This window comes from Narcine bancroftii, chromosome 6, assembly GCF_036971445.1.
Source record: "Narcine bancroftii isolate sNarBan1 chromosome 6, sNarBan1.hap1, whole genome shotgun sequence".
Lineage (NCBI taxonomy): Eukaryota > Metazoa > Chordata > Chondrichthyes > Torpediniformes > Narcinidae > Narcine > Narcine bancroftii.
The window spans coordinates 13,947,620-13,975,476 of record NC_091474.1 but is presented as its reverse complement, the minus strand read 5'-3'; the positions used below and the strand labels follow the sequence as shown (position 1 = coordinate 13,975,476).

The 27,857-nt window shown below is 39.2% G+C and overlaps 1 protein-coding gene across 1 annotated transcript in view; it reads left to right on the top strand.

Annotated features, from left to right (window-relative positions):
• l3mbtl1 (L3MBTL histone methyl-lysine binding protein 1) overlaps positions 1-27,857 on the top strand; it is a 60,937-nt gene that overhangs the window by 6,699 nt on the left and 26,381 nt on the right. Inside the window, exons 4-12 of the mRNA XM_069888031.1 lie at positions 1,633-1,783; positions 6,454-6,604; positions 9,424-9,571; positions 12,286-12,400; positions 16,832-16,926; positions 17,736-17,840; positions 20,636-20,771; positions 22,561-22,652; positions 25,839-25,990. Coding sequence (XP_069744132.1) covers positions 1,633-1,783; positions 6,454-6,604; positions 9,424-9,571; positions 12,286-12,400; positions 16,832-16,926; positions 17,736-17,840; positions 20,636-20,771; positions 22,561-22,652; positions 25,839-25,990 — 1,145 coding nt within the window. The remainder of the gene's footprint in view (positions 1-1,632; positions 1,784-6,453; positions 6,605-9,423; positions 9,572-12,285; positions 12,401-16,831; positions 16,927-17,735; positions 17,841-20,635; positions 20,772-22,560; positions 22,653-25,838; positions 25,991-27,857) is intronic.

Below are 27,857 nucleotides of genomic sequence, written 5' to 3'. Positions count from 1 at the left end.
CTCTGAATTTTCAGGAAATTGATTTGGAAATGCTTTTTTCCAATCTTCCATGCATCGAGGTAGGAGGGGGAAACCAACTGATCCAGTAGATTGTTTAAAAAGCCAGTGGGCAGGGGAGGAGCCTTGCTTTTGTAAAGTTATAAATTGGAATGTTCCGCTTGAAAGGATGGTGATGGCAACATTCAGACGAAAGGGGATATTTACTTAATAGAAGAGTAATGCAATATTTGGAGAAAAGTACGAGAAGATAGTTTGTAATGCAACTTTTCAAAGAAATTCATGAGTGCAATGTTCTCTTGTGCAGCGGCGTGGTTGGCGTAGCAGTTAGTGCAATGCCCTTACAGTGCCAGCAATCAGGACCGGGGTTTGAATCCCATGCCGTCTGTAAGGAGGTTGGACGTTCTCCCTATGTCTGCATGGGTTTTCCTCAGAGGCTTCGGTTTCCTCCTACTGTTTGAAACATACTGGGGTTAGGGGAGGTAGGTTAATTCAGTGTAAATTGGGTGGCATCAACAAGTGGGCTGAAATGGCCTGTAACCGTGCTGTATGTCTAAATTTAAATTGGTGATCTCATGTCAGCACAACATAGCCAGGTGAATCAGGATGTATGCATTTAAGAGATCATTCTTCTTCTATTTCTTTCCCTCTGGAATTAAAGGATGAATCTTATTTGATTCTATTCATTGAGGTTTCTATGACATGAATTCTAAATGAGAATTTTGGAGAGTTAAAATTTTTCTCGAGTTGTACGTCAGAAAAATAGGACATTCGGATCACTGCCTCAGTATTAGTCATCGTACTTATCGATACTAATTCCACTTGCCTCCATTATTTCCATACCCCTCTATGCCTTGCTCATTCAAGTCCATGTTGAGATGCCTAAATTGTTACTGCCTCCACCAGCTGCTCTGACAACCCATTCCAGAGACCAAATTTGTGTGAAAAATGTACCCCTGATATCCCCTTTAAACTTCTCCATCCTGCCAGTGGGTCTCAACCAGTGGGCCACAGCGCGTTTCCATGTGGGTCTTTAAAAATGTTAAATTCAATACTTTAGATAAAGTTGTGTTTCTTACAGACTGCCTTTTTCTTGAAAATATTGCTCAGTCATTGCCACGAGTGGACCATGGCATGTTCACCCAGAAGCCAGGTGGGTCTTAGACTGAAAAGATTGATAACCACTGCTTTAAACCAATACCGTCTAATTTTAGACATCCCTACCATGGGAAATAGACCCTGGCTATCTATCTATGCCTCTCATAATTTTAAATACTGTACCTTGTTCAAGTCACCTCTCGGTATTCTTCGCTCCAATGGGAGCAAACATCCAATCCCTCTTCAAACCAGGCCACATCCATGTGAATCTTGACTGCATCTTCTCTGGCTTAGCCGCATCTTTCCCATCATGTGGTGATCAGAATGCAAGCAATACTTCAAATGTGCTTAATGAAACATTGTAATGTGATACTCAATAATCTCAACTGTTAAAGGGAGTGGAGTTTTGCAAAGAATGAAATGAAAGAAAAACATTTGACCACTCACCTGATTAAATTTGTTCCCCCTTGTGAGGCTTAATGCATTTGTTATTTTTGGTGGATGAGGCTGATGTGATGCATTTTTTTTTTCTTATAGTTCCGACTGAATGAATTTGGAGTTCTTGAGGTTGTCAGCACAGAAGGTATTGTGACAAAATTAGTAACCAAAATATCTCCGGCGACTATGTTGGAAGCTGAAAGTGATATCTGCAGTGAAGCTGGCTGGAATACAACCGCTCCCAATGAATGTAAGGCACACCTGCTGGGGAAAGCAACTCTTCGGGCCATCAGATTCAGCAGATTTTAAACAATCTCTGACTTTTTTTCCCCAAATCTATACACATGGTGAATTTTGAGTTGTTTTGGGAATTATTTTTCAGTTTTCTTTTAGGATGAATGTTAAGCTTGTTTCTGACTGGAGACAAGGAATGCTCTGGAGTTTTTTTTCACTGTATGTGGGGCTGGGATGTCGGCAGGTCCAGCATGCCTTGGATGGTTTTCATGGAGGCAATAACAATGCGGCACATTATCGTTGACGCAAATTAAAGGCTTTGCAGGTTGCATTTATTCAAAACTTTTGTAAAATTAATGCACTGTATTTCACTATTTCACCTTTCATTTTCTGCTTTTGCCATCATGTGTTTTTTTTTCATATGATTTCTCAGTGGTCAAAAATATTTTTCTGGTCACTTAGCATGCAATTTGAAATTAAACATAATCTGAAATGTTTTTCTTTTCATCTATTTACATTGTGATTGTAGGCACATTTAGTGGCAGATGATGTCCTCCCTTTGAAATTGAGACTGAGAGGCCACTTGACATTGTCCCTCTGGTGCTTAGATCATTTGGCTCAAATACTAACTTGAGCCAATTTCTATGTGTGGGGCAATTTCTATGTCTTAAACCCAAGAGAGAACTTGTCATTCGATGTTGTTCCTGTTAGAAAGGGAGGTAAAGAGAAACTGTCAAAAAAAGGACAGTCATGCAAAAAAAAGGACTGCTTGTCACGTTTATAATGTTACAAAAGCAATGTTGCTTTGTGATAGCTAACAAACTTGCATTTGCTTAAGTGATTAAGTGTTATGCTTAAACAAATGTAGCAAATCATGTCACTGATCATTTCCAGGATTTGAGCGGCTGCGTCCAGCGTTTCCTGATCATCAGATGTGCACTGAATGAAATAAATCAGCTTCCATGTTGAGAGACTTCCGAAAAGAAAAAGAATGTTATTTGGTTCTCACAAAACAAAAAGAATCTTAATGGGGAGGGAAGAGAAATAAAATTAATTGACTTTTGTCAGATGATGTTTTGTACATGTTCATTAATTATTCAGAAATGGCTTGGAACTAATTGGAATCATGTCCTAATTAGAGAGCGCAACAATTGAAAGTAATTTGAAAAACTTAGCTAATTACTTATGTAAAGTTAGCTTGATGCATTTCAAGTTAATTAGTCACTTAATGCTAATTAAAAGAATATTACATTCTGCTCATAAAATAATGATAACTAGTTTTATATGATTTTGTATGTCTATATATTCATGGGGTGGGGATAATTACACACACTGATGTTGCCATCTTCAATGTATTATTAAAGAAATGTTATAGAATTCCTGAGTCTCAGTTGAACGATAATGCTTAAGTTCTTTGCATTAATTCAGTTTCAAGCTTTTCAGATCTATTTCTTCATACCACATTTCAGTCCCATTCTAAATTATTGGCAATGCAGTCCATTATTATATGCAGTATAAGTTAAAATAGCACTTTGAAGAAGGATCATCCCACCCTACCCTCACTGGTGGGAAGAAGTTAATATGATGTGATGAGCGTCATTTGGATGGATCATGGTTCTCAGAGCCACAATGTGAAAAGTAAAATATGAAAGTCTGCAGACGCTGTGGTTGAAGTAAGAACAGAATGCTGGAGAAACTCAGTGGCTCAAACAGTGTACGTTGTAGAGCAAAGATAAAGATACATAACCAATGACTTGGGGTTGAATCTTTCAATGTACAAGTACTCATACCTTGATGACAGCCTCAGACCTGAAACGTTGGTTATGTATCTTTAACTTTGCTATATAAAGTACACCATAACATCAAAAACTTGCTTAGAGTCATCGTGTCATGGAGAGATACAGTCCCGAAATGGGCCCTTCAGCCCATCAAGTCCACGCTGACCATCAAATATGCACCATGACACTAACCCAACCCTTGTCCATTTTATTCTCCCCACACTCGCATCAGCTCTATATTACCACTCCTTGCACTTGAAGGACAATTTACAGCAACTAATTAGCTAACCAGTTGTGATGTGGAAGGAAACAGGAATTCTCAGAGAAAACCCACAGTTACCTGGAGAAAGGACAAAGGCAGGAAAACCCACATTACTGTTGCTGTGGGGGCAATGGCTTCTTTGGCTTGGCTTTGCGGACGAAGGTTTATGGAGGGGTAATGTCCACGTCAGCTGCAGGCTCGTTTGTGGCTGACAAGTCCGATGCGGGGCAGGCAGACACGGTTGCAGCGGTTGCAGGGGAAAATTGGTGGGTTGGGGTTGGGTGTTGGGTTTTTCCTCCTTTGTCTTTTGTCAATGAGGTGGGCTCTGCGGTCTTCTTCAAAGGAGGTTGCTGCCCGCCGAACTGTGAGGCGCCAAGATGCGCGGTTTGAGGCGATATCAGCCCACTGGCGGTGGTCAATGTGGCAGGCACCAAGAGATTTCTTTAGGCAGTCCTTGTACCACTTTGGTGCACCTCTGTCATGGTGGCCAGTGGAGAGCTCCCATATAACACGATCTTGGGAAGGCAATGGTCCTCCATTCTGGAGATGTGACCTACCCAGCGCAGCTGAATCTTCAGCAGCGTGGATTCGATGCTGTTGGCCTCTGCCATCTCGAGTACTTCGATGTTGGAGATGAAGTCGCTCCAATGAATGTTGAGGATGGAGCAGAGACAACGCTGGTGGAAGCGTTCTAGGAGCCGTAGGTGATGCCGGTAGAGGACCCATGATTCGGAGCCGAACGGGAGTGTGGGTATGACAACGGCTCTGTATACGCTAATCTTTGTGAGGTTTTTCAGTTGGTTGTTTTTCCAGACTCTTTTGTGTAGTCTTCCAAAGGCGCTATTTTCCTTGGTGAGTCTGTTGTCTATCTCGTTGTCGATCCTTGCATCCGATGAAATGGTGCAGCCGAGATAGGTAAACTGGTTGTGTACGGCCCCTCACCCCAGGTCCAAAGCCCGCTGCGCAGCTCAGACGGCAAAGTCCTCCTCAGTGACAAGATCTCCATCCTCAACCGATGGTCAGAACACTTCCAATCTCTTTTCAGTGCCAACCGCTCAGTCCAAGAATCCGCACTGCTCCAGCTCCCTCAACAGCCCCTAAGGCTAGAGCTGGATGAGGTCCTCACCTGGGAAGAGACATATAAGGCAATTGATTAGTTGTACTACCCCTTCAACTAGCTGAAAATTTGCAGCCAAACAGGCCTGGCCCACCCTGGCCCCTAATTGCTGGGTGTGCAAAGCTTGTTCAGCCACTGAAATTAGTGATTAGAAGAATTACTTTTATCGAAAATAAAAATACAGAGAATGTGAATGACAGTTAAGTATCAATAGCAGGTGAGGTGGGCTATCTATTCATCTCCTCCCACACCTTTGATGAGCTTCTGTTAAGCATTGCTTTTTATCAATATTGATTCATAAGTAATATTTGATCTGTCACATGTCTGCTTTTCAGTTCTGCTTTAAGGGCAAAGTCAAAGAACATGTATTTAATTAATCTGACTGGCACATTTGTAGATTTTTCTGTTTTTTTATTTTGTGTGATATTCTGTTAGTTTCTTTATGAGGTTGACAAAGGAAAGGGCATAGAATTGATATTTAAATTTTTGTTTTCAATCATGTGCTTAACATTGATGATACAGTAAAAATCCTAGATATCCAACACCTATGAGGATTGATAGATGCCGGATAAGTGAATTTTCCGGTTGCTTGAGATTGCGTGATTGGCAAACTAATGGCGAGGTGCACCAATTTTAAACCTCTATTTTTAACCCTTTTCTGCAATTTCTTTTGCTGATAACCTGGGTTTTACTGGACAAATGTTATTTTCTCCACATGCTGATCTTCTCAAGCCCCTTTGTGTCTTCTGCAGGCAAGATGGTAGATAGGTAATCTATTGTTAGGTTTCTACAATTAAATTGCTCACTCACAAATGGAAAGAATGACACAGCACCTTGTTGATAAAGTTGCTTTGAATTCTCCTGTCGTCTTGGGTTCCATGTGGCAGCATTGAAAAGAACTCTATTAAGAGGATCTTCAGTGTGAATAGTATCTCATTACTTCATAAAATTACCAATTGATGTATTATTTTTGAAAAGTGTATTGTTTCATTCCACTCTTTTTGATCATTTTTAAATAGCCATTTTGTATACTTCTAGATAGGTTGTTGATTAAATAGCCATCAACAATTAACTGTACAAATTGTTCCTTTAAACCAAATAGATTCCTTTAATTAGATTTTCAGATTCATAACATTTTTCTGTAAATGCTTAGCAGTTGAGAAAAAGGAAATTAGGTACTGATTTTGCCAGCAAAATCAAGCAAATCTACAGTTGAAAATGGTGTCAATATATTTTAAAACATCAGTCACCAAGGATGCTTTTTGATCAGGTTGAATGTGTCAATTTCAAAATGTAAACTAAATTTTATATGTCGCCAAAGGGTTGAATTTAAAAAAAATCAAGAATCCATACATTTCTCATTTGATAGTAGAAGGTATATCTCAGTATATTGTTTATCAGATTTCTTTTTGATAGCATAATTGAGTTGTTATTAAGCAGAGCTTTGTATGTGACATTCATGCTCAATATTTTAAAAAATTAGCAGTTGTATATTTTTTCAAATTCTCATATTTGTCTTATTTTTGCAGTGAAACAGACAAATATGCCTCATAAAATAGAGCAGCCACATGGAGAAAGTGTCTGCTACTGTACAAACTGTGGCCACTCTTATACAGAGAATGAAGTTAAAAGTGATCGACGATTCTGCAGTGAACATTGTCTGCAACAATTTAAAGAGAAGTAAGATTGTTACATTGACACAAATACATCTCATTTTTGACAACAAGCAGTATAAATGTTCAGATTTAGATTCTTGTGATAGGAACATAATTGATGGATGAAAGAGAGTGTCACATTAATGAGAATCTAAACCCCCTTTCACACTTGAAAGTGGTCCTGGGAATTAACAGCCAGTCAGCCTTAAAAAGGGTCTAGTGCGAAAGGAAAATCTTCTCAATGCCGGTGTGAGGAGGGATAGACTGCCTCGAGCACTTCGTACGATCCCCGGCTTCTGCAGACGCCGGCCTTGCAATTAGGCAAGTGTGGAATGGGCAATTGCATTCTGGGATAAAAATGTTTCTGCATGAGTGCAGCAAGAAAAGATTAAAATGAAGGTATAAACTTTGCCGTGGGAAAGTCGCAGTGGGGAGAGAGAGAGAAAATAAATAATAATAGCGGGCAATTTTTAAATAGCATGGGAAAGTTGGTACGACTATAGTGCAAAATTTTTAAAGACCTTGGGAAAAAGCAGTGGTGGACCTGACTTCCCAGAATGCCGTGTGACAGAAAAACCCCTCCATGAGTGCTCCATGCATGCAACCAGACTGCCGCTTAATCCTAAACACCTCTATTGTGTCACCTCTCATGCTCCATCACTCCAAAGAGAGAAGCCTTAGCTTGCTCAAACTATCTATATAAGATGTTCTCCAATCCAGGCAACACAATGGTAAACCTTCTCTCCACATTCTCCAAAGCTGCCACAGAATGAGGCAACCAGAACTGACCACTATGTACAAGTGTAGTCCAACCAGAGTTTTATGAAGCTGTAACATTACCGCAACTAATGAAGGCCAGCACACCATATGCTGTTTTCACCACCCTATCAGCTCGCACAGCAACCTTGAGTTGGATCCTAAGATCCTTCTGTTTCTTCACACTGTTATGAATCCTGCCATTAACCATGTGTTCTGTCTTCAAGTGTATCAGTTCACGCTTTTCTGGATTAAACTCAATCACTTCTCCACCCAACTTTGCATCCTGCTGGTATCCCTTTGAAATCTCCAGCAACCTCCTACATTATTCACAACACTTCCAAACTTCATCTCACTGCCAAAGTTCCATTGGAGGGAAGAAAAATTAAGAAAATTCCATGACATTCTTCAAAAAAGATCAGGGAATTCTCTTGCTATCTTTATAATAATTGATCATCTTGCCGATGTTTGTTGAATCTTTCTTGAACAAAGCAACTCCAGAATGTTTCATTATGACTACTTCATAGAGAAGAGATGGGAGGATGCATACGTACAGGGCCTATTGCAAGTTTACTTGAGAATTTATTTTCCCTTGATAATCTATAAGAAACAGTTTTCTAGAAAAGGTCGTCTTCATGCAGTAGATTTCTGAGTAAAGCATTTTATAAATCAATCAATTTATAAATAAATGGCTGCACAGTTAACATAGCGGTTTGTACAATGCTGTTACAGCACCAATGATAGAGACCAGGGTTCAAATCCAGCGCTGTCTGTAAGGAGTTTGTACATTCTCCCCATGTCTGCATGGGTTCCCTCTAGGTGCTCCAGTGTCCTCCCATCCTTCAGAAGGTTTGAGGATTACAAGTCAATTGGGTGGCACGTGCTCGTGGGCCGAAAGTACCTGTTATAGTGCGGTATGTATTATGAGCCCAGAGGACCCCAAAACCCAGTAGTAATAGAAATTCACCAAGACAAATGGTTACTTAAACAAAAGTTGCTTTTAATTATCTTTAAACATGAAGACTGGATCAAACTTTAACTTGTTACTATTAACCCCCTTCTAATTCTAAGCGCACGTGTATGCAATGTGTGTGTAAGTTCAGAAAAGTTCTTTGATTCACAGTTCAATCTCACTTCTCACACCTCTAAGTTCACTGGTTGCAGGCAATTCTGATACTGTGAGCAGAATTTAACATTTATGAATTTCACCAGGCTTTGGTGCTTGAAAGGTAAATGGTTATTGCTCAGGAAGGTTCTTGTCAGTTTCAAGAGAGAAATTTGTTGCTCGTTGGACACCCACTTCAGTGTCTTGCCAAAGAAATTTGCCCCATCAGGGTCTTCCAGATGATAACCTCTTTTTTTTCCAGGTCATTACAGAGTTCCTCTTCTGTTTCCCTTATTTCAAGTGAAACATTATATAGCCAGCCATCTCCTCCTGTATGGACATAAGGGCCTTGACGAGGCCAAACTAAGAACTCACAACCCATCTTCAAAATGGGGTTTTTCCACAAGCTTGCCAGCTTGTCCTGTTCCAGTCCCAGGTGGTGCTGCTGCTGAACTGTAGAACTGAATTCTCTCTCTCCCTGTCTCTCTCAGAGAAAACCACATGACCTTCTTAGAACAGCCAACTGCACTCAGACAGACTGCGGCTCTGGACCTAATCTTTCGAGTTCGTTCATCTGTTGCTTTCCAAAGCAATAATCCATTACTCCACAGCATGTCCAATTAACACCTACTTGCAAAATCCTTATAGGCATTCTTCAAAGTTTTTGCAAAGGCACTCAGAGTCTGGACTGTCTGGCTTGAGCAGAGTTCTGGCATTTTAAATGAGATCTGTTCTGAAGTGTTTGTATGTGACCTGCACTAAAAAATCTGCCACAATTTATCTCCTTTAAAACATTATAAAATATAACATATTCTGTCACATATGACTAAATTTGACTTGTAAAAATTAAAAAAAATTAATTTAAATTTAAAATATGGATGTGATTGTCTATTTTAACACTCTTTGTCTCCTTAATTCCATGTCTTATCTCTGTGCTTGCTTGATGGTTCTAAAAGTGCAATGATTTTTTCCCTAATAAACAGATCACTGAGAATGGGGAGTTCAGCGGTGAAAAGAAGTGCTGGGGCAATATTAAAACGAGTCAAAAAAAGGAAAAGAAAAGTATGCCTGAGTCCTAGTTCAGAGTCCAATGAAGAATACGACTATGAATTCACTGAATCAGAGCAGGTGGTAGGTAGCTTCATTCAACTTTTCACTGGGATCTGATTTAAAAGGTGTAACTGTTAGCACCGAGCATTTCTGAATCCTCTCCAAAGCACTTCAGTGGGAGCTCTGGATCTTTTGAGAATAAATTTTAGTGGTGCGAAAGGTGGTCTAACCTCCACTCTTAATTTGCTGATTGGTGCAATAGTTTTTATAAACTGTGGCTTAATATTTTACTCAATATACTCATAAAGATAAGTACTGTACTCTAACTTCACCAACTGTAATAAATTCTAATTGTTCTGACAAAAAGCTGACCTTTTTACAGCTAAAATTTTGATTTCCAGCCGACTTTTGTTAAACCAGTTAGTGAACTTCAGATTGACTGTTTGCTCACTCAGTCTGATACATTCTGTTCTGAGATTAGCTTTTAGTCAATTCATTCTGATTGAAGGAAAAAAAGAACTGAAAGCCATATCTCCAAATGAAACCTACTGTAAAATTCCCAGGTTCTGGCATCGACAGGAATTGCAGATGCCCGATATTCAAATTTTCTGATTTCCTGAGGCACACTCTTTCAATGCCTAACTAATATACCTGCATAAAGAATTAACAGTGTAAAAATCAATTTTGTTGTACTTAATTACGAAAGTTCATTTTAATCAGGTAATTCCTGTAAACGTACAAAATTTAAATTTAATTTTGAATGCCATTACAGCGCCAGTGATCGGGACTGGAGACTGCACTGTCTGTAAGAAGTTTGTATGTTGTCTTATGTCTGCGTGGGTTTTCCCTGAGGGCTCCGGTTTCCTCCCACTGTTTAAAACTTACCAGGGGTGTAGGTCATTCGGGTGTAATTGGGTGGCACAGGCTCATGGGCCAAAATGGTCTGTTACCATGCTGTATGTCTGAATTTAGAACCCTGAATGCTGGCTCTCTAGCAGTGTTTCACTATCCACGCCATCATCATAATTAACCCCCCCCCCCCCCCCCCCGCGTTTATAGATAAAGCCTTACTAATATACTTAATATACTAATATAGATAAGTACTATACTCTAACTAGGCAGGGATAGGAAAATACTTCACGAGAGTCACCCTCGTGGCGAGCGGCATTGGTCGGCTCTTCATCCCGGGCACCGCCGTTTTATTCAAACCCAACTTTATTGAAACTTTATTCACACAGCTCCTACTGGCTGAATATATGCTCCCATCTTCACCGAGGGTTGGTGCGTTGCTTTGGAGAAAATTGACTTTTACAACTTTTGAACTTTTATTTTTTTAATTTTTTTTTTTGCCGGTTGTTTGGGTTACCATTGCTTCAATTCCAGACACTGGGGATTGTGCTGTATTTTCTTACTGTCAGCCTGAGTCGGATGATTGACAGCCTGCGCAACTACTTTAAACCCGACTACCCAAGTGGTCAGGTCAGGTGAATGACATGAGAGTGACTCTAACTTGCTTCTTCAGGCCACTAATAATTAATTCCTTTAAACATGACCTGTTCACTGTTCATCTATTACAAAAGGCTGAAACTAAAAAAAGAATTCCATGAGAGTTGCTCACAGTCTAAGGCTGTCATAGTCAAATGTGAAGAATGCTGGACCAGATTGAGTTGGATTGCACCCAGCAGGATGAACTTACTTGTCCTCAAACCTTCACTCCATGGTTATTGCATTTTATTCTTGAAAATTGACATCAATTCTAGACATGAAGGAGTTTCTGTGTTAAATTCAAATACTATAGTTGTTTAGTGGATCAAAGAAATAGCATTTTTTTTGAGACTGATGTATTATTGTATCTGCTGAGAAATAACTTCCTGAGGAGCATCTCTGGCTTGGGTTCATTGGGAAAGTAGCAAATGCAATTTTTATCGAGGGAAACACAGTTAGCCCAGCGGTGAGCACAACGCTATTAAAACACCAGCAACCCAGTTTCGAGTCTGGTGCAGCCTGTAAGGAGTTTGTATGTTTTCCCCTTGTCTGTGTGGGTTTCCTCTGGGCACTTTTTATTTCTCATCCAGGGTTTGTACGTTAATTGGTGTATCAGCATTTCTGCTCTCCATTTTGCAGGAAATGTGTGAATGACCTTGGGAAATTGCTGAAGAGATTTAAGATGATGCTGCCAAGGAAAATTTAGATAAACTAGGGATATTTTCTTTGGAATAAGTCTGATTCAGGATAGACTTAACTGAGATCTTTAAAATAATAAGGAGCTGAATAAGGGTAAATTATTAGTTTTCTCCCTCAGCCGAGGTATTAAAAACCAAGGATCATAGCTTTAAAATAATTGCATTAGAGATTGGATGAAGAAACATGTTTTTCACCCAGAGGTAGATATAGAATTTAGTGCCAGAAGGAGTGCTGGAGACAGAAATCCCCAGCACATTTAAAAAGAGCATTGATGTCTGCGTGAAGAATATGATCTGTAGCACAGGAGATCAACCAGTGAAAGCTGGGGTAAGGTTGACTGTTTTTCAACCAGCATGGACAAAATAGGTGAACTATCCTCCTTCGGTGTTTTAAATTGTTCTTGATTCTCTGAATGTGGGGAGCTTATCCAATGCTGAACCTACAATTCCGGACAACTTTAGCAATCCCATGTTCTGTGTTCCTGTCAAATATATTTGAATTCTATTGAAACTGGAAAAAACAGCAAAATATGAGCAATATGGACTAATTGATACTTACTTGAAGTAAACTCTGAAATATGTCTGTTCTTTGTGTATCGCAATCTTTTGTAGGATGAGAGAAAGGAAGACTCCAGAAATGTCAGGGAACATTTGATGAATGACGGCAGTCATGTGGAATTTGGACCAAGTCGACCTGATGAACCCAACTGTAATTTCCCCGGACAGAGTAGGTTATAAAACAAAGTTTTTCAGGACATTTTAAAATGTTTGTTTTACCACATACTGGGGAACTGGTTGGACGTGGTGAATGCGTGAAAGGATTGTTTATTCTGCAAGTTTGGATCTGTTAGTTACAATATATTTTCCCTATCTTCCTCAGATAATTCAGCTTCAAAATTTACTTTCTTTAACCTCAACAAGTTCAATTTGGATTTCTTCCAAACTAAATATAAAATTCTGTCATATTTCCTTTAACATTTCTCCATGCATTGAGCTTACTATGAATCTTGCTTTGATTATACAGGAAGTTGAACATCACTTATCCCTGGATTAGTCTGAATAAGGTTCATAAAGTACACAGAATGGAAACAGGCCCTTTGGCCCAATTAGTTCTTGCCACACAAATGCCTATCTTTTCTTGTCTCATTTGCCTGCGTTTGGCCCACGTCAGCCTTTTCACCCACAAACCCATTCCTTTACTTACCACAGTCCAGCTGTAACCAGCCAATGGAGCAGCATTGGGAGGGTAGGGTGGATGGTTGGATAGCTCCAGATCCTTCCCAGATCACTGGTGGAAGTCTTGTTTGATTTTTGGTTGGAAACTCTTGAGAATTTTCATGTCAAAGCTATCTGGAATTGTAGGCTGAGCATTGTTTTCTTTTAATCAAGTATATGACCATGTTTCAATATTTCTTGTTTATTATCTCAGTAATATTAGTCTTTATCATGTTGCTGTGGACCACCTAAACAATTAGGAACGATTAAAAGTGGTTTTCAAACTTTTTCTTTTCACCCACATACCACCTTAAGCAATCCCTTGCTAATCACAGAGCACGATGGCATAGGGAATACTTAAAATGGTATGTGAGTCGAAAGAAAAAGGTTGACCTAGAGCAAACCTAATGACCGCATGTTGAGAAATCCTATCCATGGTCCTGCCTAAATGTCTTTTACATGTCTTGATTGTATCCGTCTCTATTACCTTGTGTGGGAGCTCATTCAATATGCCAACCACCCTCTGAGTTGGAAAAACCTGTCCCTCAGTTCCCCTTTGTCTTGCTCCCTCAACTTTAACCTGTGCCCTCTAGTTTTAGATTACTTTGGTTCTTTAGGGGGAATCTACTGTCTCCATAATTAACCTGGTGTTCTTAATAGACATTAAATTATCCAGAATCCTCCTTTTGCTTGTCTGTAAAGGATATCATTGTCCCCCTTTTTGTTCTGGAACTGTGGTCTTGCATCCATTGCACTCCTTATTTCATCCCAGTTGCTTACACCTGGCATATATCTCCTTGGCTGATGGATCAAACCCTTTTAACAGATCTCTTTACAGCACAGAAGCAGGTTGTTTGATTGTATGTTGACCATCAAGCCCTCGTATAATTATCTTCAAAAATGTAACCTGTTGCCTTCTACGCTTTGGCAATTCAAGTCCTTATCTGGATAATTTTTAAATGTTGTGAGAGTCTCTGCCTGAGCAGTGTTACCAGCCCAGAGGATGTCAAAAACCCAGCAGCAAAAGTTGCTTTTAATTATCTTTAAATATGAAAACAGGATCAAACTTTATCTCATTATTTTTAACTTACTTAACATAACTTAACCCCCTTCTAATTCTAAGCGCACGTGTATGCAACGTGTGTGCAAGTTCAGAAAAGTTCTTTGATTCACAGTCCAATCTCACTTCTCATTCCTCCAAGTTCACTGGTTACAGGCAATTCTTTTACTGTGCACGGAATTTAATATTTATAAAGTTCACCAGACTTTGGTGCTTGAAAGGTAAATGGTTACCACGTAGGAAGGTTCTTGTCAGTTTTTAGAGAAAGATTTGTTGCTCATTGGACACCCACAACTGATCCCTTGTAATCAGCCACTTCAGTGTCTTGCCGGAGAAACTTACCCCACTTCTTTCTTTCAGGTCGACGCAGAGTTCCTTTTTGTTTCTCGTTTTTCAAGTGAAATGTTAGGCAGCTAATCCTTTCCTCTTGCTTGAACTACAAGGGCTTTGACCAGGCTGAACTAAACACTCACAACCTGTCTTCAAAATGGGATTTTCCACAAGCTTGCCAGCCTGTCCTGTTCCAGTCTCAACTGCTGCTTCTGAAGTGTAAAAACTGCAGAACTGAATTTTCTCTCTCTCTCTCACACACATTCAGAGAAAAACCTGTTTTCCTCTCTCTGCTTGCAAAACCACATGATCCTTTTTGAACAGCAATCTCTATTCAGACAGACTGTGGCTCTGAACCTAATCCTCCGCTTTCAAAACAACAATCCATTAGTGAAGTCCCTTGGACACTCCCCAAAGCTTTTGCAAAGGCATTCGGAGCCGGCCTGTCTAGCTTGAGCAGAGCTTCAGTATTTTAAATGAGATTTGTTCTGAAATGTTTGTATGTGACCTGCACTAACAAACCTGCCCCAATTTATCTCCCAAAATCATATCTATATAAAACACAACAAACTCTGCCACAGTAGTACATTCTGGATTCCAGTACTGGGTGATAAAGTACTTGATGCCCTCTTTGCAGAGAGAGAAACACAGTTAATATTTTGAGTCCAGAACATTTCTGTGATTATCCACAGAAGTCGAGTGAAGTATTACAATTGATAATTTTCAGGAAATAACAGTTTCATTTTGAAACAACGATGGTAAATCAAATTTGCACTCTTTGTCGGATAAATGCCAGTTCTTACGCACCTCAAGGCAGCAGTTTCATATTTTTCTGAAAAGTCAGAGGTTAACACTAGTGATAGAAAGGCACATTTTGAATAAGAGGAAATTGGAGGGCAAGACATACTTGTACATTTAAAATATTTATTCAAGTTTACAAATCTGTTTAAATGATCTAATTTGAGCTACTGAAATTTTTTAAAATTGTATTTCTGTAGCATCTATCCGTGGCATGTCGCAGAGCCCTTAACGGCCAGAGAAATACTTTGAAGCAGAGGTACTGCTTTTTCGTTGGCCAAATGCAGCAAACCAGTTTAATCACAGTAAAGCTATACAAACAATATTCAAATGAATGACTGAGTCATGAGTTTTGATGGTATTGTATCCACGTTGAATGTGACCAAAACTACCAGGTCTTCCTTTTTCTTTGAAGGAGCTTGTTCAGATATTTTAATTTGAGTGCCCTCACGTTTCACTTCTAACACTGCTTAATCGCTGATATTCAGCCTAGATCCTGATCTAAATCTGCACTGGAGCTTAGATTTTTAACTTTCTGAATAAAAAAAAGTATGGCTATTACCACTGAAACTTTTTGTGGTTGAGATGAAATAGACATGACAAAGTCACACAACTTGGGGAAGCGTGGCTTTCATACTTTCAATGATCACAGGTGGAACAGTATCTTTATGGCCGTGTACTTTGGTACTTTATATATTAAGTTGCCAAGTTACTTGGGTGGCACTGCAAATAGAACTTGGCACTCGAGTTTCCAATATTAAGTGATTTAAAATTGGGAACATAAGTCATGCCAAATGCTTCTGGAGAGAGCTATAATTACTGCTAGTTAACTCAATCCACCTTGGGTTGGATTTGGAAATAAGGAAAAGTTCATGCAGCAAAATAAAATTAAAACTCCACGCTCTTTCATGAAACTTGTGGGAAATTAGATGCAGAGATTAAATGAGACACGTCATAAAACATTGAAACCCAGTCTGTTTAGGTAGTAATTCAGTTGCTGAGTAAATTTCATTGCAGTGTGCGTCAAAAGAACCAAAGACTAGTTGATCAAGCCTTGGCAAACCAAGGCTTTTATTAACTAAAAGAGCATATCACAAGTAGGTCGACCAGTCCAGAATGACCTGGTCTGGCTAGGAGCAATCCTTTAAGCTGCTAGTAGGTGTGGCTACACTCTCAGCCAATCACAGTCATCCAACACGACCATCTGTACATATGTAACCATATAACCGTTTACAGCACGGAAACAGGCCATGTCGGCCCTTCAAGTCACATATACACATTGGTGATAGAATCTGTACTATCACAATTTCAGGAAAGCTTTCATTGCGACAGTATTGTCACATTTATCCTCGTAAGATTTAGGAGTAAAAAATGGCATTGAATCATGTAACCTGTGTAATATTTTATTCTGTTATGATACCAGCATATTTTCATGGATTCTTTTTTCACTGTACTCTATTATTTTGTGCATCCACGTAGGTGCATAATTTCAGGGATGTTTGATGATATTTGACCTCTCGGGCTATTTTTGGAAGTTAGATCAGAGAGTTTTAATTCTTGGTGCCTCAAAGGCAGTTTGCTCTTTGGCTAAAATTGAATTAATGATAGAATCATCTCTTCATGTAAAATGAATGTTGAGCAAAAGCAGTCAAATTCAACAGCATGATGAGTTGTGAATTGGGGTTTTTTTTCTGTAAGGAACTGTTCTACACATTTAAAAGCGTGAATATTGTTCAATGTTCCATGTATTTTTAGCTATCTCTTCAACTGGAAAGAATAAAACCTGGTCTTGGGCTTCATACTTAGAAGATGAAAAGGCTATTGCTGCTCCTGTCAAGCTTTTTCGAGAGGTAATATCCTTTCTTTCTTATTAAGTTTTCTGAAATAGTAAATGTGATAAAACTGGCTCAATCTTTATGCAGAACTTATTTATTCACTATTACCCTGGGGCTTAGAACAGGAATTTGTTCTGTTATGGAACTAGGGTCGGGGCTAGTTATTTCACTGGCTGGATCGTTTTGTGAATTCAGCTTGAGGATCAGTTATACTCCTCTGTGTTCTGAGGGTTCTTGTCATAGCTGTTGCATGGTCTATTGCTTTTGTGGCATGGACATAGATAACAAAGATGACCTTGTACTGTTAGATTGCACTAGATCTCCTTAAAGAAGATGGTCTACTCAAATGCTGGGGAAAGTGAATCGGTGCACATGATTGGTTTTCAAAATTGGCATAAAACACTTGGTAATGCTGATCTTAATAGAGGCGTGCAAATGATGTGTCCTATTTTTCAGTTAGATTGTAAAGAAGAAATGCGTTCCTTTATCTTAGCAACAAAAATAAGTACAGGTACTAACCTCAGCAATTGATTAAATAACAGCTAAGTTTTTTTTAGGCCCAGTTTGCATTTCATTATTTTCTTCCATGCAGAAAGACTTGTCATTTTAAGATGAGATGAGGTCATTATTCAATCTTTGGCTGCTTTCAATAGCATTTTGGCTCTGTGTGTGCTTGTGATCACCCAGAATACAAAGAAGCAAGGCTGTGAAGAGAAAGCAGAGCCTCTGTTATTGAAGATGGTTGTGGATATTTAAATTAGTAGCAGTCATTGTGATGAATGTTGTTATAATACTGTGACAATATTTTTTTTTTCCTTGAACAGTCTCAGTCCTTCCCACAGAATAAAAATGCTTTCAAAGTTGGCATGAAGTTAGAGGGCATTGATCCTACACATCCTTCCATGTACTTTGTACTCACAGTATTTGAGGTACAGGAAACTTCGGTTATTTTTTAATGTCCGCAATTGATTTTGCTGATAAAACTAAACAGCCAGTGTGTTCAAAATGTAAGTAATGAAGGAACAATCGGGTCCTGAAAATGTTCCCTTGCAGTATTTTAAAATGTATATTCGTTTTCAATTCATGAGCCTCCCAAAGTTGCACTGTGAACTGTTGAAATTGAAACCAATAATATCGGAAGTGTTATAGCCTGATGTATTTGTGTGCACCCGACACGATAGGCTCGTTGAGTTGAGGTAACCAGATCTACTTCATTAATATTTGAATGCTGCATTCTTTGTGACAAATGCAATTAAGTGCTTTGCAAAGTTCTGGGTGACAGGGGTAGAGCAAAAAAAGAGAGAGATGTGGGGTATCGACAAAGGAAGAGTATGGAGAGTGAATCAGTGGAGTTGTGTGAAGCACAGTGTCCCAAATCTCCAAACTCAGCATGCGGAAAATGCATCTGAATGCTACAAGCATTCTAATACATGCAATACCTGTTGGCTTGAATAATCATAGCACTTTTCAGGCTCCACGGAGAGTGAATGAGTAGTCACTGTACAAAAGAAGTCTTCAGCAGGCCAAGCAGCATCTGGAAGCAAAAGGTGCAAGTGGACATTTTGGATTAAGACCCTGCATCAGGGTCTAAAAATGTCACCTAATACCTTTTGCCTCCACAGATGCTGCTTGACCTACTGAGTTCTTTCCAGTTTCTAATTTTTTTGGTTTGGTCCCAGATATCTGCAGTGTCTTTTGTCTTCTTGTCAAATAGTGACTTCCTTGGCCAAAGTGCGGCATGATTAGCGCAATCCTATTTTTTGCATGAAGGAGTTTCCTCTACTGGTCTGACACATATCTCCAGCTGAAACAGGTCGACATTATAAAAGTATCTCATTCACATTTTCTATCAGACATTATGTGGCCATAGACCAGTGGTTTTCAAACTATTTCTTTCCATTCACATACCACCTTAAGTAACTCCTATGCCATGGGTGCTCATGATTTGTCAGGGATTTCTTAAAGTGGTATGAGAGTGGAGGGAAAAAAGGTTGAGAACCACTGCTCTAGATTAAATTGTGACTGAAATATTTTGGTTGAGAAAAATTGTCGTGGGCCCAATTCCTTTGGAGTTATGAAACTTTGCACATAACAAGTTAATTAGGTACGATTAAAACGTTGGTTTTCAATTTTCTTCTTTCCCCTCACATTCTTTGGCTTGGCTTCGCAGGCGAAGATTTATGGAGGGGGTAAATGTCCACGTCAGCTGCAGGCTCGTTTGTGGCTGACAAGTTCGATGCGGGACAGGCAGACACGGTTGCAGGGGAAAATTTGTTGGTTGGGTGTTGGGTTTTTCCTCCTTTGTCTTTTGTCAGTGAGGTGGGCTCTGCGGTCTTCTTCAAAGGAGGTTGCTGCCCGCCGAACTGTGAGGCGCCAAGATGCACGGTTTGAGGCGATATCAGCCCACTGGCGGTGGTCAATGTGGCAGGCACCAAGAGATTTCTTTAGGCAGTCCTTGTAGCTCTTCTTTGGTGCACCTCTGTCTCGGTGGCCAGTGGAGAGCTCGCCATGTAACACGATCTTGGGAAGGCGATGGTCCTCCATTCTGGAGACGTGACCTACCTAACGCAGTTGGATCTTCAGCAGCGTGGATTCGATGCTGTCGGCCTCTGCCATCTTGAGTAATTCGATGTTGGTGATGTAATCGCTCCAATGAATGTTGAGGATGGAGCGGAGACAACGCTTCTGAAATCCCTGACTAATCACAGAGCACCTCTGGCATAGGGAATAGTTAAGGTGGTATGTGAGTGGAAAGAAAAAGTTTGAAAACCACTGCTGTAGACAAATGACACTTCAAGAAAGTAATGCAAATATCTTGTTCATCTATTGATGGACGAAGAACCCAAATAAAACAAAGCATTGAGAAGAAGGCAGCTTTACCATTCTACCGGCAAATAGGAATTTCTGGAAACTCTTGATTTAGTTAACTAATTTATTTTTCCTGGAAATCCATTGCTACAACAGTTCTTTCAAGTTGATTGAAAAAAGAGAATGCTGAGGTTTGTCATTTAATTTATTAGGTCTTGTTAGTCATTTACTATCTACCTGCTTAGAAAAATTGTAAATATTTCAACTGCTGATGGAATATCTATTCACCAGCTTCCTGTTTTTTTTTTTTATTATGGCATTATCTATGGTGTATCTATCTATCTACATATATATATATATATATATATACACACACACACACACACACACATATATATAATATGTATGTATGTATATATGTGTGTGTATATATGTATATATATGTGTATGTGTATATATATATATGTATGTATATATATATATGTATGTATATATATATGTATATATATGTGTGTGTGTATATATGTATATATATATGTATGTATATATATATATGTGTATATATATATATATGTGTGTGTGTGTGTATATATGTATATATATATATGTGTGTGTATATGTATATATATATATGTGTGTGTGTGTATGTATATATATATATATGTGTGTGTGTGTGTGTGCGTATATATGTATATATATATATGTGTGTGTGTGTATGTATGTATATATATATATGTGTGTGTGTGTATGTATATATATATATGTGTGTGTGTGTGTGTGTGTGTGTGCGTATATATATATATATATATATATATATAATAAAGCAACAGGATAATAGGACACAAAGCAATTTTAACTTTTCAACTACAGGAGGGTTCCCATGTTTGAGGAATAATAATGATCTTCTTTTTGGAAGGTTTGTGGTTATCGATTGCGACTCCATTTTGATGGTTATTCTGAATGTCATGATTTCTGGGTGAATGCCGATTCTCCAGACATCCATCCTGCAGGATGGTGCGAGAAGACAGGACATCGGTTGTATCTTCCCCGAGGTGAGAAACACATTGATATGTGTCTTGTTAGCGGAGACACAAGACTGCAGATGCTGGAATCTAGAGAAAAAAAACAAACCACTGGAGGAACTCAGTGGGTCAGGCAGCATGTGAGGAGGGAAAGAGACAGCTGATGTTTTGGGTTGAGACTATGCATCAGGACTGAAAGTCTAAAGAACAGATGGTCTTGGGGAATGAAGATATGTAAGGTCAAGTGTATTTTGCAGTGACTGGATATCAATGGTTCACTCCCCATTCCCCATCAGGAAGATATAATGACCCTCTATTTCTTTCTTGATCACAGACCTAACCAGTTCCCCTCTTCTAATTAATACTCTACCCTGCCGAGCAGCACACGCTGTTCACCTGACAAACTTCTCTTTTGATTCATTAAAAACATAACAAATAGGAGTTGGAGTAGGGTAACCGGCCCATTGAGCCTGCTCCGCCATTCAATGAGATCATGGCTGATCTGATGATAGGCTCATGTCCACCTTCCTGCCTTTTCCCCATTTCCCTTAATTCCCTTACTATGTAAAAATATATCCATCTTGTTTTAATTATGTTTAGTGGTTGCCTCTTCTGCTTCAAAGGGCAGAAAATTCTAGAGATAAACCACTCTCTGGGAAAAGAAGTTCCTCCTCATCTCCATCCTAAATCTACTACCCTGAATCTTGAGGCTATGTCCCCTAATTCTGGTCTCCCCACTAATGGAAACAACTTTCCTATCTCTAACACGTGATTTTTATATGTTCTTACTCATTCTTCTAAATTCCAGCAATTTAGTCCCTGTTGACTCAATCTCTCTTCATAGTCTTATCCCTTCAAATCTGGAATCAACCTGGTGAACCTCCTTTGCACTCCCTCCAAAGCCAGTACATCCTTCAAGTTAGGAGACCAGAATTTTTTATTCTCTCTGTATTGCACAGTCAGTTTGTTTACACTAGTTATCTGTTTACAGTTCTTTATTTGGTTACATGTATACGCGGTGTACAGTTTTTGTTTCGCACTACCAATTAGTGGTAATTCTGTGCCCGTGAGAAAAAGAATCTCAGGTTTGTATGTGATGTCAAGTATGTACTCTGACAATATAACTGAAAAATCTGAAATCAGATTTGCACGCAGTACTCCAGATGCAGCCTCACCAGTACCTTGTCCAATTGCAGCACCACTTCCCTGCTCTTAAATTCCATCTCTCTAGCAATGAAGGCCAACATTCCCTTTGTCTTCTTGATAACCTGCTGCACTTGCAAACCAACCTTTTGCGATTCATGCACAAATTCCTCTCCCGTTCTACAAATCAAAGGCCTAGCACATGGGTCTGAGTAATGTTTTTTGTTGGCTACTTGAAGTTCTTGTTCCAATCACTGCCTCAACATTAAAATGACTACCATGCCCCTCATAATGTTGAGATTTATTTTCACTTCAAATCATCCAAGTTACAATAAATTTGATTGCATGAAATGACCTGACCAATCATTTAATTTTATCTGAATTTCTCAGATTTGATAAATTTGTTTCCTGTCTAAAATTAAAGGTTTAGACATTGTCTAGGATCGTTTTCCTGTGATGTGGCAGCACTTGGGCATAGATGTTGAAGGAATGAGAATACACATTTTCCACCAGATGGCATCACACACAAGAATAATCCAAAGGGCAGCTTTGTGAAGAAAACAAATCACTCCATGGGATGAATCTGAAACTGATGTGAATTTTGGATACAGGTTGATATTACTGAGCAAAATATTGTTCCTTTTGGGTCAATCATGCCATTGTGTTCCTATCTTAGGGTATAAAGAAGAAGAGTTCAATTGGCCAAATTACCTCAGGATAACAAAGTCTCAAGCAGCACCAAAGCAACTCTTCATCAATCAAAATACAGTGAGCACTGCACCATCCTTAAACATTTTTATAAATATTTGGACCTTTTAAACAAGTGGATATTCTTCCTGCATCGAGAATTGTATTTTCTGTGAGTTGGCTACATTCCTTCTGTAGCAATACAGAGGAGTTTGATGTGCCTTTAAGTATTTTGTACAGTAAGTAACAAGTCCAACCAATTTTTAGGCAACTGCTTCTTTCTGGTAGCTTTGCAATATAGTTTAGTAATATTCGCTCTTGTGTATTTTGCACCTTGTTGGCACATTGATAAAAATACTGAGAAATTACAATGTGGAAGGGGGACATTCAGCCAACGATCCAATGTTCATGATTTCCTGTATACAAGGAAACAGTTTTGATCACATTTGCTCATTTCATCTCTATTGTCGCTGATGATGAATTCCACAGCATCAGAACAACTTGTGAATAAGTTTAACACCTGATACTTTATCTCTTTCATTTAATTTGATTGGCCTCTTTGCTTTGGCGCTATTAAAAGCAGAGAAAGTCTTGCTCTTGTTCCACATAAGAAGAACATTGCAGATGTTGGGAATTTTGAAAAAAAAAGAATTAAATGTTGAAAATTAACAGGGTTCATGGCAATGTGTGAAGGGAAGGAAAAGTTGATACATTCTGACAAGTAGACATTGGCTGAAATGTTAAGTTTGTTTTTATTTTCACAGATGCTTCCAGGCTTGCTGGGCATTTCTTACATTTTCTGTATTTATTTCTATTTTTAGTTTAATTCTCTTGAATGATATTAAACGATTATATCATCCATCTCCCATTTTGCATTATATTCATCAAAATATCAAGTTGATATCCTAAAGATTCTACATTGTACTTACACTAAAAAATATCTTACCATTTCCTTCACTAAAAAACACAATAATGCAGGCAGTAATCTTGCTGTGGTCTTGTCAAGCTTTTATTTAAGGACATCATTACCACCAAACCATGCCTTATGCATTTCACTGGAAGGCAATTATTCCATCAACCATTTGTTATGATCGTATCAATCTGATGATCTGCCTTCAATATGTACATTTATGCCAAATTCTTTAACATCTGTGGTAAGTATTTCAAATGTCATTTTGTCTGGTAAAATGAAAATAAAATTAATTGCTTTTTTTTTGCAATCTGAGTCTAATACTGTCAGTGGGATTACATTCTCAAAGTTAAACTCTCAATAAATTCCATCTGCACAATCCCTCTGGATGGATATCCAGAAAGGGGACTCTTCATCGGTTAGATAAATTTTTACATGATAGAGGAATTAGGGGATATGGGGAGAAGGCAGGTAGGTGGAGTTAGGTCATAAATTAGATCAGCCGTGATCGTATTGAATGGCGGAGCAGGCTCGATGGGCCGAATGAGGTGATAGAGGAATTAGGGGATATGGGGAGAAGGCAGGTAGGTGGAGTTAGGTCATAAATTAGATCAGCCGTGATCGTATTGAATGGCGGAGCAGGCTCGATGGGCCGAATGAGGTGATAGAGGAATTAGGGGATATGGGGAGAAGGCAGGTAGGTGGAGTTAGGTCATAAATTAGATCAGCCGTGATCGTATTGAATGGCGGAGCAGGCTCGATGGGCCGAATGAGGTGATAGAGGAATTAGGGGATATGGGGAGAAGGCAGGTAGGTGGAGTTAGGTCATAAATTAGATCAGCCGTGATCGTATTGAATGGCGGAGCAGGCTCGATGGGCCGAATGAGGTGATAGAGGAATTAGGGGATATGGGGAGAAGGCAGGTAGGTGGAGTTAGGTCATAAATTAGATCACCCATGATCGTATTGAATGGCGGAGCAGGCTCGATGGGCCAATTTTGGCCTACTCCTGTTCCTACTTCCTATGTCCCTTCATAAATTCAGTAGCATGGTGTATCAGTGCGGATAAAGCTGAATTTTGATGACAAACTGCATAGACTTGGTTAATAGTCCTTCAAGCTTATAGAGCGATGGGCTGGTGAATTGAGATGTTTAAACTCATTAATGTTTTAAAGGAGAGATGGAACTAAAATAATTTGTGTAGGAGGCAAAACTTTAAAACAAGAGCTAGGCCACCTGTAATCTCTACGTGCTTGTTTATACAAAAGAGTAATTGGTGTTCTGTCTTCCAAAAGGCAGTGGATACTGGATCAAGTGAATTTGGGAGACTTTAATGAGGTAAGCTTATGATCAGATAAGAGCAAAGGAGGTTGAAGTCCCGATCTGACCTGCCCTAAGAATGGCTTTCATGGAAATAAGTACTGACAACTTTTCTAATATAATATTTCAACACTAAAGTATTTATTTGACATAAATGTTAGAAGGCTGGTCACAGAAATCGAAAAAGATCCAATTCAAAACTGCAGTTTTGGAGTTGAAGGAGGATTTGTAATAGGTGAATGGCTAATATAATTTCCTCATTTGAGACCATTTCAGATGAACTTTAGAATTAAAGTTCCAATTACAATTAAAAGTGCAAGAGCATGCATACTGCGTGGGAGTCCATTGGTTCTTAAAGCAGTTGAATTACTTGACCACAAGGACAAATGGTGTGGAAGCCTTTATGACAAGAGGATTTGAATACAGGGATTTGGAAGCACTGTAGTTTTATAATGTGTGAATGAGATCATACCCGAATATTGTGTACAGTTTTTGGTCTCCTTGCATTTGAAAGGATGTAGTTGCTGGAAAGGAAGGCCAATTGAGATTCACTGGACTGGATCCAGGAATGATGGGTTCGCCATATGAGGAGAAATGGAGTCTAATAGGACTGTATTCTCTTGAATTTAGAAGAATAAGAGACATTATCAAAATGTACTGAGTTGAAGGGCTTAACAGACCTGCTAAGTATCTAGGACCAGGGACTACAGATTCTGAATAAGGAGTGAGTATTTTATGTCTGAGATAAGGATGAGGAATTGTTAAAATTTTCAATTCTGGTGGACTTTGGAAGCATTCAAAACAGAGGTCAACAGATTTCTGAATGTTTAGGGAATCAAGGAATGGAGGGAAGTACTGGAAAGTGGTACTGAGGTTGATCAGCCACTATTTTGGAAAACGGAGAAAAACATTCAAGGGAAGAATAGCCGATTTCTTCTGGTCTTATCTTGGAAACACAGAACCAGTTTAAGCAAGGGGTTCATGCATATTATTAGCTCAAAAGCTTGAACCTGAAGTTCTAATGATGTTCTTTTTCAGATGGTCACCCCTTTGGGATTTCGTGTTGGAATGAAGCTGGAGGCAGTTGATAGAATGAATCCATCCCTGATCTGTGTTGCCACAGTAACAGATATTGTGGAAAGCAGGTTTCTGGTGCATTTCGATAATTGGGACGACACATATGATTACTGGTAGGCTTTCCGTTTTGGTCTTTGATTCTGGAAGGCTTAACAAATTTTAAGAAAAAAAGAGGAAGAGAGCAGGAAAAGTATGAAAGAATAAAATGCAATAAAAATCGCTGCCAAAGAATGAGATACAGAAACAAGAGAAACTTAATTTAAGCAGGCAAATGGGGATAAATTTCTGCAGCAAAAAAAACTGACAAAAGGCTTAAGTTAATATGAGGTGTTTAATGTTCTTTTTATTGAAAAGGAATATGTATTTATTCCTGTGTTGGAGCAGCACCTTGAATAGATTGGTAGCTGCCATCCTCTTAAACATTGAGCCATCTTGGAGCAGCACCTTGAATAGATTGGTAGCTGTCATCCTCTTAAACACTGAGCCATCTTGGAGCTTTAGCAATGTAAAAGTTACCCGGAAGGTTCAGTCATGATTTCTCCCGTCTGACTGGTTCAGTCCTTTCATTAGTAGCTGATTCTCAGACGGTTAAAGTCAGGGAGCAATCGGGAACAGATCTTAATGAACAATGAACAACCAACCTGTGACAGCCATAGCATTTGAATTAATGATAATGTTATAGTGTTGTATTGTTTCAGCTTTATCGTGTATTTTATAAGATTAGAACTTTGAATAAGTTTTGTTTAAAGAGTTGGGTAACAGACTTTTCACACTTGGAAAGGGGCCTGTCTCACTTTGTGTGAATAGCGCACAGCTGCCATAATCTCAGCACCACTGGAGATGCATTGAAAAGTGGCTGGGTTCTGTTGTTCTTCTGGGTGGTTGGAAGATCAAAGAGCAAATGTCTTTAACATTGTCTGATGTCAGCTGCACTCCCCAAACTTGCAGGAAAAATAAAGTTCCATACAGATGATTTACAATTCGCAACCTGTCGGACTTTGTGGCACCCGAGTCCTGTCAGCGACAATTCTGAATGACTGATCATCAACAGTTCGTGTGATGCCACTGCAACTTTAATTAATGTCATCCTTGGTTGGAATTTTAAAAAAAGAAATGACATTGCAACAATTGCTTTGGCCTTGAACGGTGTTGTAATTTATAATATTTTGTGACATGCAGTTATTTGCCCTGATTTGTACATAAAGCCGAGATGTTCTTGTCCTAATCAGTGGTCTCGGGACAGAGTAAGTCACGACTCATCCTATCACAGAAGGTAGAATGTTCTGGAATTGGCAAAGCAATGGCTCAGGTAGTAAAGTTGCCGCCTCACAATGCCAGAGCATGAGCCGCAGACCCTGCCTTACTTGACCTTTTCTCGCACTGTTTTAATATAAATGTTTGCACTGTGACGCCTGCCGCAAAACAAATGAATTTCGTGACATGTTCATGACAATAAATTCTGATTCAATTAACAACAGGTCCAGTCTGAGCACAGCTTGCACTGTGACTGCATGGGCTTCTTCTGGGCAGAGAGACAGGACTGCAGAGACTGAAACCTAGTACAAAAAAAATAAACTGCTGGAAAAACTCATCAGGTCAAGCAGCATCTGTAGAGGCAAAGAAGTGGTCGGCATTTCAGGCTGCGACCTCCTGTCAGCCCCAAAATATTGATTGACCCTTTGCTTCTACAGATGCTGCTTGGCCAGCTGAGTTCTTCCAGCAATTTATTTTTTGGTCCGTTCTTCTGGGTATTTAGATTTCCTTTCATATCCCAAAGGCATGTGGGTTGGTAGTTGACCTCGGCGAATGGTAGAATCTTGTTGGGGGTGGGCAGGGCTGCAGAATTTAACGAGCAAAAATTGGACTAATATAGGATTAGTTATACTCGGGGGGTTGGCACAGACACAAGGCTCAGTGTGACTCTTCAGTGGAAGGAGAAGCGTTAAGAATGCACCAGAAATGAGGTCAATCAAACACTTT